The following is a 15468-nucleotide window of genomic DNA, read 5'->3' as shown; positions in this document are numbered from 1 at the left end:
GTGGTGGGGTGGCAGAGAGGCAGGGAGATTGGGGTAAGAGTGTGATATGGAAATCAAATTCTTCGATTCTTTGAGGTATGGAATTCTTCTTTTCCATTTTTTTTTATTATTGCACCAGGGTTGAAGAAACAGATTAAGGTTTTATGCCTCACGCTAGAAGAAACGTAAGTATTTTCATAAATACACCGTTTGTAAATAGTAATTTTTTTTCTGTTTACAATTAAAGAAACCCCAGAATAGTATTTAAACGTAGAAACTTTTAACCTTTTAAATTAAATTGTTGTTATTGAATAATATATCTGTTCGGGATCCCCCCCCCCCAAAAAAAAATTATACATTATTGAGTTATCTATTATGAAATTACCATCTTCTTCCAATACTCTTGAAATAAGAGAAGAGGCTCCCCGATTAGCTTCTGGACATGTGCCTGTGACCTAATAAGTTATTAAATAAAAAAAACAAGCTTTTTTAACGGAAAGTAAGGAGCGACATTAAAACTTAAAACGAACAGAAATTACTCCGTATATGAAAGGGGCTTTTCCTCCTCAACGTCCCGCTCTTTACGCTACAGTTTGACCCTTTCTAACTCTACTATTTAAAACAGTAAGAAACTTACTGTTGGTGTGGATGGTAAAACACATCTGATGGTGTGATTTTCAATACGATTATATGACTTTTAGGGGGTATTTCCCCCTATTTTCTAAAATGAGGCAAATTTTCTCAGGCTCGTAACTTTTGATGGGTATACCTGATCTTGATGAAATTTGTATATTTAAAATCAGCATTAAAATGCGATTCTTTTGATGTAACTATTGGTATCAAAAGTCCATTTTTAGAGTTTCGGTTACTATTGAGCCGGGTCGCTCCTTACTACAGTTCGTTACCATTAACTGTTTGATAAGATTTTAGTCTATAGAAATCTCAGCTTCCAAAGTAATTGGGAGCTTTGGCACACGAAATTGGCATACAAATGTTGCGTTATCCTTGCAGTTTTGATACTTGTTATCATATCTTTATCAATAAATCCTAAGGTGCAATGTCTTTGCAAATAGTGTTTATTTTAAAAAATCAAGACAAATTCTAAGCTTGAAACGAAATAATGCTACACGAACTGCTTATAATAATTACAATGTCATCTAAAATCACAACCATTTGTTTTATATATACAATCATTCAGCAACTTGTTTTCGTATCATTTCAAGTCGTAATTCATGCTCCCTCGCTTTTAACCGTAGAGCAGCTATGCTTGAAGATCTTCGATCGATCTCATCTGGGCTGACTGAGGGGACTGGAGATGACTGACTTTCCGTCCGGTTTGGTGGAGAAGGCATCATATTTGGTACCCCTGCTGGAATTGAAGGGGTTGTTATACTTGAATAAGGGTTTATAGGAGTTCCTGGTAACATGTTTTGTGGAAATGGCAAACCATTCAATGTCGACAGGGTCGACATTAGCGCACGATAATCATTTTCACTTGCCTTGCTAGGGTTAGTTGAAAAATTAGCAAGAAAAGACTGGAATGACGCCGGATTTGTATACAAGCTAGTCATGAGCAAAGGATTTCGATATGCTGCTGGAATGTCTCTCAAGGCTGTTAAGCTAGGAGTTAGAAAAGGAGGTAAAAAAGTCGACGCCAAATAATTGGAAGATGTTTGAAAACCAGTACTCCCTGGAAGCCGTAAAAGCGGGGAACTCTCAACTAATTTTCTTTGAAGGAACGGGCTTACTGGTGCTTGAAGTGCGGAGTAGGGATTTCCACCAGTAAGAGAAACAGGTACATGTGAGTTTGATGCGGTGCCACTGCTTGAAGGAAAAGAATTAAGTCCAAGAGGAGTACCGCTCTGATATGGATTGTAAGGATGACCTTGTGGTCCAACTTTCTCTTGCTTTCGCCACTTCGCTCGACGATTTTGGAACCATACCTGGAAGATTAAATTTATTACACAACTTTCGCTTGGCTTTCTTTACAGAAATTTAGTTACTATCTTCAAAAATAAAAATATGGTAGTTAGAGGGAATAGTCAAGATTTGGATTTATCACTCAAGTCCTGCTTATATTATTGCCAAGTCATAAGAGGCTAAGTTTAAAGTGTAAAAGCCTTCCTGATATTAGGAACTAAAGATAATAGATTTGGAGGTAGTGTCAATTTTCACTACTAAATAAATTTCAGTAAGGTTGTCTACCATCAAAACAGTAAAAACCAAAGAAATTTACTTACAAATACTAGAAAATGTTAGTCTAATTATGAAATTACTGATTGTTCTGTGGGAGGCTAGAGCCTTCAGCTTCCATCTATGTACACAAACGACTAGTTTTTACAACTTATCACCCCATCGGAACTATTTAAAAGACAATACTGATTAACATAGGCAGTACGTGGTGCACAAGAAAACAGTAAGTTCAAGAGACGACTAATTAATTTTCTCTTATATTCGGTATTTTTATGATAGACCTGTATTTAAAAATTTGAAGCATACATACAGATGTATTAATAACATCTCAACTACTCTTTAAAGTATACGGCGTGATCGGATATTACAGGCGAAGCATGTCATTAAATAAATTCAAAAGCATTTTGGCGTAGCACGTTTGAGACTCCAGATTACTGTCATTGATGACACCACTGGCTTTATGTTTATGCTATAGACGCATTAGGATGCCGCAGAGGTGTGGATAACTGAATATTCTCCTTTATCATTAAATCATGACGCGAAATTAAAAGACTTGTAATCAAGTCAAAAGGAAATTCGCTTTATTACGTAATTGCTAGTTGTGCACCGGGATATCTATAAAAGCCTCGCCTTGTGGTGGTGAATGTGCGCCAAAATTGGCGTGGCGAGAAAGACACGGACCTCTATAAGCAACTTAAATTATATAGTGCATAAATACAGTTAAAGTTCTATAAAGTCTGGCAAAATACACCACTAACGCCTATCAGTTACCTACTATTTTGCTTATAGCGAATCTGAAAAATTTATAATTGACCTCTTTCAAAAGTTAAATTGATATATTTTTCACTCTGGTTGAAAACTGTATATACTAATGCCGCAGTGGTCATTCTCTGGGTGACAGGAACAAACGATTTTAATAGCCAATACGGGGATTTTAGAAAAGTTGCTGCAAAATTATAGGAAAGATGCTTAAATTCCAGTTTTTACCAATAAAATTTTACGGACTCAATTGAGCTTATCGGATGGGCAGATAAAAGTCCCCCTCCCAATGATAGGATTCTAGCTCCTATATAGTAAATCAAATTCGAAAAAAAAAGGTCGTCTGAGGAACATATATAATTTGTTAAAATACTATTCGATTTTGAATGACTTGCTTTTATTCCTGCAGGCTACAATAAAGACGGATAAAGTCAAATAGCGAAAGCGTAAGCCGTTTTTGCTTAAGACTTGCGTTGTTGGAGACTAATTGTTAAATAGTAATTTTAGGCATAGACATTACAGAATGTTGTGCCAAACATTACTTTTCTTGAGCAAAGTGGCCTTTATTCCACTCAATTCACCTATTAATATAATGAAGCTTTGGTGACTCGGATTTGTCCTCTCGATGTATATATATATATATATATATATATATATATATATATATATATATATATATATATATATATATATATATATATATATATATATATATATAAATATATATATATATATATATATATATATATATATATATATATATATATATATATATATATATATATATATATATATATATATATATATATATATATATATATATATATATATATATATATATATATATATATATATATATATATATATATATATATGTATATATTAAACAAAAAAAAACAAGTTTTTTTTAAATGAAAGTAAGGAGCGACATTAAAATTTAAAACGAACAGAAATTACTCCGTATATGAAAGGGGCTTTTCCTCCTCAACGCCCCGCTCTTTACGCTAAAGTTTGACTCTTTCTCTTAACTCTACATTTTAAAACAGGTAAAAACTTTAGCGTAAAGTGCAGGGCGTTGAGGAGGAAAAGCCCCTTTCATATACGGAGTAATTTCTGTTCGTTTTAAGTTTTAATGTCGCTCCTTACTTTCATTTAAGAAAACTTGTTTTTCTTTGTTTAATTTCTGGACGTTTTTGAATTAATGCATGTTTTGATCTTGGCTCTCCGCACATAAATAATTAAAACGAAATTTGCAGATTAATTTTTTTTTTGGCTAAATGGATTTTTCATAGTTTTAATCGGAAGATTTTGAGAAAAAAGGAGCGAGGGAGGAGGCCTAGTTGCCCTCCAATTTTTTGATTACTTAAAAAGGCAACTATAACTTTTAATTTTTTACGAACGTTTTCATAAGTAAAAAATATACGTAACTTACGTATTAACTTACGTATCGAACTTCTATATTCGTATGTTTTTATTACGTATATGAGGGGGCTCACCCCTCTTCGATACCTAGCTCTTTACACTAAAGCTTAAATTTTGTCCCAATTCCTTAAGAATGACCCATGAATCACATAAGGCCGTAGAATAAATAGTTGAAATTACTAAAAATACTTTAGCGTAAAGAGTGAGGTATTACGAGGAGGTAAACCCCTCATATGCGTAATACTTTCTGTTCGTTTTCAGTTTTAATGCTGCTCCTCACTTTCAGTAGAAAAAACTTTTCATATTTATTTTTTCATTGTTTTCTTAAATAATGCTATAAAATCCTGCGCCCCCTCCAATGAAAGTCTCTTCCCCCGTGAGAAGTTCCTCCATGGAAAGATCCTCCCACGTAACCCCCCACCTCAACTCTCCCCCTCCCCCCAAACTTAAAAATCCCCCTGAAAACGTCTGTACACTTCCCAGTAACCATTACTATATGTAAACACAGGTCAAAGTTTATAACTTGCAGCCCCTCCCACGGGAACGGCGGGGGAGTAAGTCGTCCCAAAGACATAGTTATTAGGTTTTTCTACTATGGTGAATAAAATGGCTATCTCAGAATTTTGATCTGGTGACTTTGGGGGAAAATGAGCGTGGGAGGGGGCCTAGGTGCCCTCCAATTTTTTGGTTAATTAAAAAGGGCACTAGAACTTTTAATTTCCGTTAGAATGAGCTCTTCCACGACATTCTAGGACCACTGAGTCAATACGATCACCCCTGGGGAAAAAACGAAAAAAACAAAAAAAAAACAACAAAAAAACAAATAAACATGCATCCGTGATTTGTCTTCTGGCAAAAAATGCAAAATTCCACATTTTTGTAGATAGGGGCTTATATAAACTTATATATTTACAATCAGCATTAGAATGCGATTCTTTTGATGTAACTATTGGTATAAATATTCCATTTTTTAGAGTTTCGGTTACTATTGAGCCGGGTCGCTCCATACTACAGTTCGTTACCACAAACTGTTTGATATAAGTATATATATATATATATATATATATATATATATATATATATATATATATATATATATATATATATATATATATATATGGGGGCCAAAACCTTCGAAACAGCAGATATAAAGTAGCACTTTATTTATTTAGTAATGCAAAAAGTACGTATATCGGAAAATACAGATTAACTTTAATCTGTGGTATTGTAGCGGATGGGGGGAAGAAGACTGAAGCCTCAAAAGTACGTTTTAGGCTCAGATTATGTTCATAGCGATTTAGAACCAGTGATTAATCTATTATATCCCACTGGAAGAGAAATTTTAGGGTTAACAGTGCAATATGGGTGCTGTGGGGGGTAGTTCTTCTAAATAAAAACGTAGATTTTAATGAAAAATGATAGTTTCCAAAATTTATCCATTAAAAGCTGTACTTTATCCTGAAAAGAGGGGACAAACGCCCTAATATCAAGGATAATTCTATTTTGCTGTGGAAAGCCAACTCTCTTTACAAAAAAACAAAAAAAAACAAAAAAAAACAGTACAATTGCTAATTACTTCAAAGAGGGTAAAAAGTTAGACAGAAAATGGGTTAATAATTGGACAGTGACTTGACCGGATAATTGCATGCTGTAATATCCCCCCAAAAAGGCTTCACACATGTATCTAGATTCTTAATAAATGCCCTACTTTTCCAGAAATCCCAAGAAACAATGGGGAAATTAAACATTTCGCAAAATTTCGGGGTAGGGGCTGGGCCCGAAGGCCCCCCCTGCGTACGTGCCAGATATATATATATATATATATATATATATATATATATATATATATATATATATATATATATATATATATATATATATATATATATATATATATATATATAGTATATATATATATATATATATATATATATATATATATATATATATATATATATATATATATATATATATATATATGTATATATGCATTTCTAGCTGGAAGCATCGGATCGACGGGTAGAAAATAGCTAAATAGGACGTAGATTCCTCAGGGATTTCTAGGGAGGTGGATAAGTCTAAACTTTTAACAGACACAGGTTACTTAGGGCTAACGTATTTGAAAACAATGTTCACATGTGTTTGTCTGGGCAAGGGCTTAGCTCAAGCATTTTTATTGTGGGGAAAAAGGGGTTGATATCCGGAGAGTCAAAGGGCATAGCATATATATTTATTTTCTTCAAAATGATTGGAGAAGTAACTGCCCCCTCCACAAACGACGTCACTGTCTAGGGCACATATTTTTACCAGCCATTAACATCTTCTTGGTAAAACTTTCATCTTACCCTTTAAAAGAAAATCGTTGTTTATTTTCTCGCTCCCCCTTCTTACCTAGATATATGTTTATACTAATCATTATGAAATCTGTAATTTTTTTTCTTTTGGTCTGAATCTAAACCTTTACGTAAAGACAAATAGAATTGCTTTCAAAGGTTAAACAGGAACCAAAAGGTTTTTTCTATGTCTCATGGAAATCAGTTAAACCCTTGACACAATCTTTAAATAATAAGGTACTGTTTTAATTTGTTGTTTTTTGTGTGTAGTCAATGACGGTTTTGGTTCCCCATTTACGAACTGCAGTTATACCTTTGACTGGTTCATCTATTACTTTCATGTTCATCAATTTCAAGAGTTGTCATAATCAAATTAACTATGGATTCCTCATAATGGAATAACTACTCTTGAAACTAATATTCTGTCAGTTGGTACTGTAGTAATCCGATTTATGAACTAAAGGTGAAAAGGTTTTACACCCGTCTTCTGTTCCCGAACGAACGAAATAAGTTTGGTGTATTAGATTTTGTAAACAATTTGTTTGTCATCAAATATGCTTTTGTTTAAAAGGTAGGCCTATGTCTAGCTCAAGGATTTTAATACTATTTTCAATAGCCTAGGGGAATTAAAACTATTTTAGTGCATTCAAAGGAGCAACAAATTCAGTAAAAATGTCGTATATATTTTAATTCGTAACAGGAATTAAAAATTTGTGGACGCACTTTACAAATAGTTATAAAAGAGAATGACCAAAACGTACAATAGTCACTGAAACCAAGACCATATCTAGGGCGAGACATGATTGGAAAGATTATTTAATATTCTCAGCCTTAAAAGGTAATCCAGAATGCTTCTGATAATAGCTGTACTAATGATTCAAAACCGAAGAAAACCCTTTCCGAACCAATTATAGTTTACTATTTAAGGAAAAAATACTTGATCTAGGTGAACATTAAATATAAAAAAAAAACATTTTTTTAGCTGAAAATAAGGAGCGACATTAAAGCTTAAAACGTACAGAAATTATTCCGTATCTGAAAGGGACTGTCTCCTCCTCAATGTCCCGCTCTTTACGCTAAAGTTGGACTGTTTCTCAAAACTCTACTCTTTAATACAATAAAATTTTAGCGTAAAGATCGGGCGTTGAGGAGGGGACAGTCCATTTCATATACGGAATAATTTCTGTCCGTTTTAAGTTTTAATGTCACTCCTTACTTTCAGTTAAAAACCTTGTTTTTTCATATTCAATTTCTTAACGTTTTGAATTAATGCAGGTTTTGATTTTAGATCACCCGTACATGAAAAATCAAAACGAAATTTGCATATTGATTTTATTTTTTGGGCTAAATGGCTTTTTCAAAGTTTTGATCGGACGATTTTGAGGAAAAAAGGGGTGGGGGAGGGGACCTAGCCTCCCTCCAGTTGTTTTGCTATTTAAAAAGGTCACTGGAACTTTTAACTTTGTTTACGAACGTTTTTATTAGTAATAAATATACGTAACTTACAAATTAACTTACGTAACGAACTTCTATATTTGTATATTTTTATTACGTATGTGAGGGGGGGGGGTCATTCCTTCTTAAATACATCGCTCTTTACACTAAAGTTCGAATTTTGTTCCAATTCTTTAAGAATGACCCCTGAACCACAACGGCCGTTTAATTAGAATAGATACCTCTTTTGAAATTACCAAAAATACTTTAGCGTAAAAAGTAAAGTATTGAGGAGGGGACGAACTAACTCATACATGTAATAATTTATATTCCTTTTAAGTTTTATTGTTGCTCCTTACTTTCAGTCGAAAAAACCTTTTTTTTTATTTAATTTATCATTGTTGTCTTAAATAATACTGGAAAATCCAGCGCCCCTTCATTAAAATTCTCTTCTCCCATGATAAATTCCTTCATGGAAAGATCCTCTCACGTAATCCCTTACCCCCCCCCACTAGAAAAAAACCTAAAAACATCAACTTCGTCAATAACCAATAGCATATAGGTATAAACAATGGGTAAAGTTCATAACTTGCACCCCTAGCCCCGGGGACTGTGGGGGATTAAGTCATCGTCAAAGACATATTTATTCGCATTTTCGACTATAATCAACAAAATGGTTATCCCAAAAGTTTGATCCGGCGACTTTGGGGAAAAATGACCATGGGAGGGGGCCTAGCTGCCCTTCAAATTTTTAGTCACTTAAAAAGGGAACTAGAACTTTTAATTTCCGTTAGAATGAGCCCTCTCATCCCATTCTAGGACCACTGGGTCGATACGATTACCCCTGGAAAAAAAAGAAGAAACAAATAAACACGCATCCGTTATCTTTCTTCTGGAGAAAAATGCAAAATTCCACGTTTTTTAAGATAGGAGCTTGAAACCTCTGCAGCAGGGTTTTCTGATACGCTGAATGTGGTGGTGCCATTTTATTAAGATTCTATGACTTTTAGGTGGTGTTTTTCCTTTTTTTCGAAAATAAGGCAAGTTTTCTCAGGCTCGTAACTTTTGATAGGTAAGACTAAACTTGATGAAACTTATATATTTAAAATCAGCATAAGAATACAACTCTTTTGATGTATATATTTGTGTTAAAATTCTGTTTTTTAGAGTTTCGGTTACTATTGAGCCGGGTCGCTCATTACCATAGTTCGTTACCACGAACTGTTTGAAAGACTTCAGAAAGTTTCAGGAGTTTTTATTTGAACTAATTTAAAGTTGTTTTTCTTAGTACTTTTTGGGTCATAGGCTTTAAGCAGGAGTTAGCTAACTTTGCTAATTTTCTTCTTTTTTTTTATCTCTAATCAACATTTTGTTCACAATGCCAAATAGAGTCGATAATTTTTATACAGATAGTCTACGGGCATATTTGGTTTATTAGGAGGGAAGAAGGGATGTCTAGCCGGGTGTATACATATACATATACATATACATATATATATATATATGTATATATATATATATATATATATATATATATATATATATATATATATATATATATATATATATATATATATATACATATATATATATGAACTATTATTTTTTTATTTTATGCATTATTTCAGAATAATTCCCTCCAAATAAACCCATTTGGGTTTATTTGCGCCCTCGAAAAAAAAAACGGACTCTCCCTCCAAATAAACCCATGCGCAAGTGCCTTTTAGACTACATAACTCGTTTCGTTAATGAGAGTCCAGCTATTTCACAAATATTTTATTCAGCTATTCTTATCCAATTATTCCTCGGTCTCTAATTAAAAGTCTTTGCCAAGTTAGAAGTATTTTCTCACCTGAATTCTTGCTTCAGTCAATCCAATTTTCATAGCTAGCTCTTCCCTAAAAAGGAAAAGTTTAAATTAATTAAAAGAACTAACTCCGTGCCCATTTCTGAAATGTTTAATTATGGTAGCTGACTAATGAATGATGGTCGGTTGAGGAAGTAAATCAATTTGCATGATTATGAATTATTTTTGTTTGACAAGCTTTTAAACAAATTTTAAAACAAAGAAACAATTGCTTAATTATAGTCCTTGTTATCGCCATTAGTATGTGCATCATAGCTTTGATGGAAGAAAAGTAACTGTGGACAAAAAAGCCTATCGCCCAGAGTCAGCCTTAGCAAAAAAGCTCTAAGTACTATCTAGTATTTATTGCTTTTTCTTGATAAATTTTTACGGTCCTTGGATTCATCCAGGGGGTCTTTGTCTATTCAGCAGATTTGGACAGATATATATACCATAGAAAAATATTAGGAAAACTAAGTCAGATTAAAAAAAAAACTTCAGTATCTCTAGAACAATACCACCTGATATAATCAAACCATTCGTGGTGAAAATCACCCTTGGTAGTAGTAAGGGTAACTCTAAAAACTGGAAATTCTATTGATATTCAGTCTAAAGTAACCTATTAAAAGCTCTTAGCCTAAAAATGTCATAGTCATTATCAATTGACAGGTGGCTGCAAAAACTCCTATTGCGTAATTCAGAAGTGACGGGCAACCTTAAAAGTACATAAACGTGAAGAAATTTTTCTTTAGAAGAGCAGTCACACATAAGTGTTCTTTTTCAGTTTAGTTGTATCTGTTTTTTTTTTATCCAGGGGGATCGCAGCATATTATGTGGGAGCTAGTTTCAGTAGAGTTTTAGTCTTGGGGCCATTTCTAAGCAGTAACAGAGTTCATAACACAGTAAGGTTTGTCTTTGAAAGTGATGTCCCACACGTACACAAATTTTGGCCCTATGAAACCCTGTTGGCCCTATTGCAATAGCAGCTTCAAAACTAAAGTAATACCACAGGTGATGAATTTATAAAATAAACAACTACCAAAGATTTTTACAATTCACAACAAATGACCAGAGAGAGGCTGAAGACCGAGCATTCTCACTGTTTGCAAAAGGCGACCAGAGACAGAGCTAGCCAAAGCAATTGGGGGTAGGACCATGAGCACTTCTTAGCAAGGGGGGTCAGAGAAAAATCGTCCGTACATTTTTTCAAAATGGGTTAAAGACAGAGCCTACTTGCCGGTGCCAAAAGAGAGCTACAGAAGTAGAATATAGACTGCTGACTAGAGGGAATCGGAAAAAATGTATGCGTTGCTGACCAAAGGGGATCCGAGACAGGGTGTACACACCAACGACGCGACTGTGACGTGACTGAAATCACCTGATTTTTATCAAAAGGGGTCAGAGCTGCGTATTCACTGTTTTAGCGATAAGGGCTTCAGGGATAAGAAAAGCAAGCATTGTTTATCGAAAGGTGGTCAGATGCGGAACTTACCTGCTGTTGACCGGAAAGGGCCGAAGACAGAGCATAAACTATTGAAGAAAGAAATTTTTGAGATTAGGTGCACACAGTGTTAACCAAAAAAGTCAGAGAAGGAGCGTACGTACTGTTGATAAAAAAAAAAGTCAGAGAAGGAGCGTACACACTGTTTACCAATAGGTATCAGAGACTGAGCATACGCACAATTAACAAAGGAGTGTTGGAAATTGAGCCGTACCCGCTACTTTTTAAAGAAGCTTGGGTACTAGTCGTCATTGACTACATGAAATGAAGACAAAGCGTACGCTTTGTTGATCTAGGGGTGTCAAAAACAGAGCGAACACACAATGACCAAAGAAAGCAGAAAGCATGTTGAATGCAACATTGTCAATAGGAAGGTGGAGTTTGGCTATTCGCGAGGTGGGGCTTCACTTTGGCCCCACCATTGTAAAATATGCTCTTTTCTTGCAAATAAGTTGTCGGAGCTTTTATTTCATATCGGCTATTTGCATAACTTTTCGGCACTTGTATCTGAGACCACAAATTTGCTTACCCCTTAAGTACAATTTTTTTAATTTTTGACACACTGTATTAATATAGCTATATTTACATTATTCAGTACAAGGGTAGGACTAACGGGGACGCAGGAAGGTCTATGGAAAATTGTAGAGATGGTGTAAAAAATTGAACGGGTGGCTGTATGAAAGCAAACAGATATTCCTTGAAAATGGCAAGTTAAATTGGATGAATATTCAGATGAAAAACGCTTTCCGTGTAGCACTTTAAAACTTGCTGTTAAGAGTGGGTAATGAAAAGGGGGAGAGGCGGACTTCCTTATTTACAAGTAACTTCTGTTTTTAAGGTTTTGACGTTGCTTTTTACGTTCATTTTAATAAAATGTGCTTCTATTTAATTTAGTTAAAACATGTGTGCTAAATTATTTCTCTTTGTGAGTCTGTTTTAGTCTAAGCGCACATAACTCAGTAATATTAAAAGTTCTTCTCCCGAACATTGAGGTTAGTTTTGTGGATTTCCTCGGAGGGGGCTTGAAAGCGTGGGGGCTCTACATTTATACAAGAAGAAGGATGGATATGAGAGAAACTTGAAAGAAAAACTCTTCCAGTCTTCAAGGAATGATGAAAAGGCCATCAAACCAAAAACCAATGATTTCTGGCAATTGTGTCTTTTGAATTTTTGGAAGTTTATGTCCATGGTATCAACCCTATTAAGTGACTTTTCGACCGGAAAGACGGGAAAACAAGTTCATAATTTTAAGATTGTTAGAATGCTCAGTTACGTTGTCCAGTAAATTATTTGCACCAGTTTGTTTACCTTGTGAAGACATCAGGATAATGAGTCCTTGAAAAGGCTTTTTCGAGCTCTTCAAGTTGATAGCTTGTGAAAGTAGTTCTGTATCTTCTTTGCTTTCTCTTTTGTGGAATTTCTTCCCCACAGTCGCTTCCAGCCTCTGCAACACCTTCCTGCTTGATTGAATTATTCCTGTCTTCGATTTCAAGATCAATATCATCGTCATCTGAAGCAGACCTAGAAATTTCATGACTGATAAAAATTTGTACGGACATAATTTTAAAGACTTAGAGAAAAACCAATGTAGCTTTACTTAATGAAGCACTCTAATTCAATGCTATCATCATCTAACATCGTTCCTTCACCTTTCTTTGTGTCCTAACTACCCTGAATAGGCAAAAAATTAAAGTTAGTCATTTAGTGACTCTTTTATATCGCGTAATAGATCCAAGCCTAATTTTCCATTATGCTAGTGAATCTTAATTATCTAAGTAATTGTTAATTGACGCATACTTTTTTATTATTCCGAGTTTTCATTTTGTCCCTTTGCGTCCATTTTGTTGAAATATGTTTTTTTTTAATTAGATAAAGAGTCCGTATAAAAAAGTTTAATCTTTACAAATATATGGAATTGTAACCCCCGGTGGCTGCAGCCCCAGCTTAAAAAAAAAAAAAATGTCAATGACTTAAACCAATAAATTTAGTCTTCTTGGGGTTGTTTGAGAAGCTTTCATAGGAAAAATCCGTCTATACTAGCAAACTTGATTTCAATAGTGGAAATGAATACTTATTTTGGGTAAATAGAAACAGCGTACAAAACTTTACTTGGCAAGGATTACAGTGGCGCGCTAGGCCGTAAAAAAGATTCTACAAAAACTATTCTTGTCTTTACAAAGTTGGCCATACTGAAAATTTGAAATCTGAGTATTTAGTATAGTTGATATAATTGTACTCTCCTGTCGACTTAGCGCCAGCGTCAGGAGAGTATACGCCATCCTTCTCGAGTAAACCAGGTTTTGAGCCGCCGTGGATACATCTTCAGGTCTTATTTTTGCCATCCTTAGGAAATGACATAGGCTATTGGATAATCTTTTTCTTGGGTGATCGCTTGGTCGTTTTCATTCAGCAACCACAGGGTAGAAATCATATAGTATGCAACAAGGGTATTTCTTCTGTTCTTTGGAGGAGGTGACCATATTACATCAGTGTACGTTTCGCAACCTGCAGGGAGAAAAGAACCTGCATCGTACAGGGCAGGATGTTGGTGTTCCTGAAAAATTCGTAACAGCGAATCCCTCAATCTTTTGGAGTCCTTTACTTTGGAATGCATCCAACTTCTTCAAAATCAGCGTGGTTGCTGGCCAAGCTTCTGAGCCGACATATGCACTAAATACCCACATTTTTGTTAGACGGCTGAGAAGAGGGTTGCACCAAATGTTGTTGAGTCTCCCTAATACGGAAGTTGCCATAGCGATTCTTAAGTTGTATTCGCTTTCGACTGATCCATCACTTGACAGAATAGAGCTGATGTAAGTGGTTTTTGATTTGTTCCAGCCTAATTTTGAACCCACCCTCACCAGCCTCTTCTCTTATAACCGTCAGCGCTGCACTAAGTACTTCAAGGGTGTTTGTAATGAATGCCAAATCGTAAGCGAAGTCAACATCGCTCAAAGTCAATCACCAAACTTCAAGCCGAAGTTCTGTCAGGTAGATGTCCTTATCATCACATAGTAACTGACACAATTAAATAGTTCAGGAGCCACGGCATAATGTACAAATACCGAACTCTTTTACAAATGCAGAATGGCTGGCTACGTTTCCCGTTGACTTGTTCACAGCTTGACATTTGTTCATTCAGTCTCTGAAAGAGAGAGCAGTAGGCCTACTTCTGCTGTAGAACTGTCGTTCTTAGTATGAGCCATAGGGACTTCGCATCTACAGAGTCAAAAGCGGCTTTGAAGTAGATGAAGCCTGTGTGCACCTTCTTTCTAAACTCCCGAGTCTTTTCTATCACTTGCTGAAGAGTTAATATCTGTTTGCTTGTGGAACAGCCGGGCATGAATGTTACTTCTCCAATTCTTTGGTTTGTTCGAAGTGTACCGGAGCACTTGTCAAGGAGAGTCATTGCAAACAGTATAGCAGTAACGGAGAGGAACATTATACCTCTGTAGTTAGAGCATTGGCTCCTGCATCCTTTTTGTTTCCATAGTGACAGAATCATTTCAGCCCACCAATCCTTCGGAAGGACCTCCTTGCACTATACTTTGCAGAACGTTTTTGGAGCCACAAAAACAAGGCAGGACTCCTGTACTTAAGAATATTCGCAGCTATTTTACAGTAACCGGGTGTGCGTTTTTTTTTCGGTCTGATAGATATATTTATGAAATGAAGATCTATATATCCCGTCGACCCCTCGTTAAAAATACGAGTACGTCTACATCCATAATGACATATGCCTGTCTTAAAAACTTTAAACGTACTTATCATAAGTATCACCATTTCCCATCATAGATTGTTGATAGTTTGAACTTTGACTAGCTGCAGCCTCTTCAGCATCTTTTCCTGGACTGAAAGTTACCATACCTTTGGCTCCTTGTATAGACTTCACCGTTGATGCTCCAAATCTCGAATTGATTTGAGGTTGGGGGCCTGAAATAAAAATATGTACTGCTATATATCCACTACAAATAATTGAATAATTTCAAAGGATATATATC

The 15468-nt window shown here is 35.1% G+C and overlaps 1 protein-coding gene across 1 annotated transcript in view; it reads right to left on the bottom strand.

The window, feature by feature from the left end:
* Nucleotides 1-1039: 1039 nt before the first annotated feature.
* LOC136039382 (homeobox protein aristaless-like) overlaps nt 1040-15468 on the bottom strand; it is a 29580-nt gene continuing 15151 nt past the window's right edge. The window contains exons 3-6 of the mRNA XM_065723059.1: nt 15232-15400; nt 12776-12988; nt 9973-10018; nt 1040-1922 (exon numbers count right to left, since the gene is read on the bottom strand). Coding sequence (XP_065579131.1) covers nt 1170-1922; nt 9973-10018; nt 12776-12988; nt 15232-15400 — 1181 coding nt within the window. The 3' untranslated portion in view covers nt 1040-1169. The remainder of the gene's footprint in view (nt 1923-9972; nt 10019-12775; nt 12989-15231; nt 15401-15468) is intronic.

Source organism: Artemia franciscana, chromosome 19 (genome assembly GCF_032884065.1).
Source record: "Artemia franciscana chromosome 19, ASM3288406v1, whole genome shotgun sequence".
In the NCBI taxonomy this organism is placed as follows: Eukaryota; Metazoa; Arthropoda; class Branchiopoda; order Anostraca; family Artemiidae; genus Artemia; species Artemia franciscana.
The sequence above is the reverse complement of the archived record's forward strand: the minus strand, read 5'-3'. Positions and strand labels throughout refer to the sequence as shown.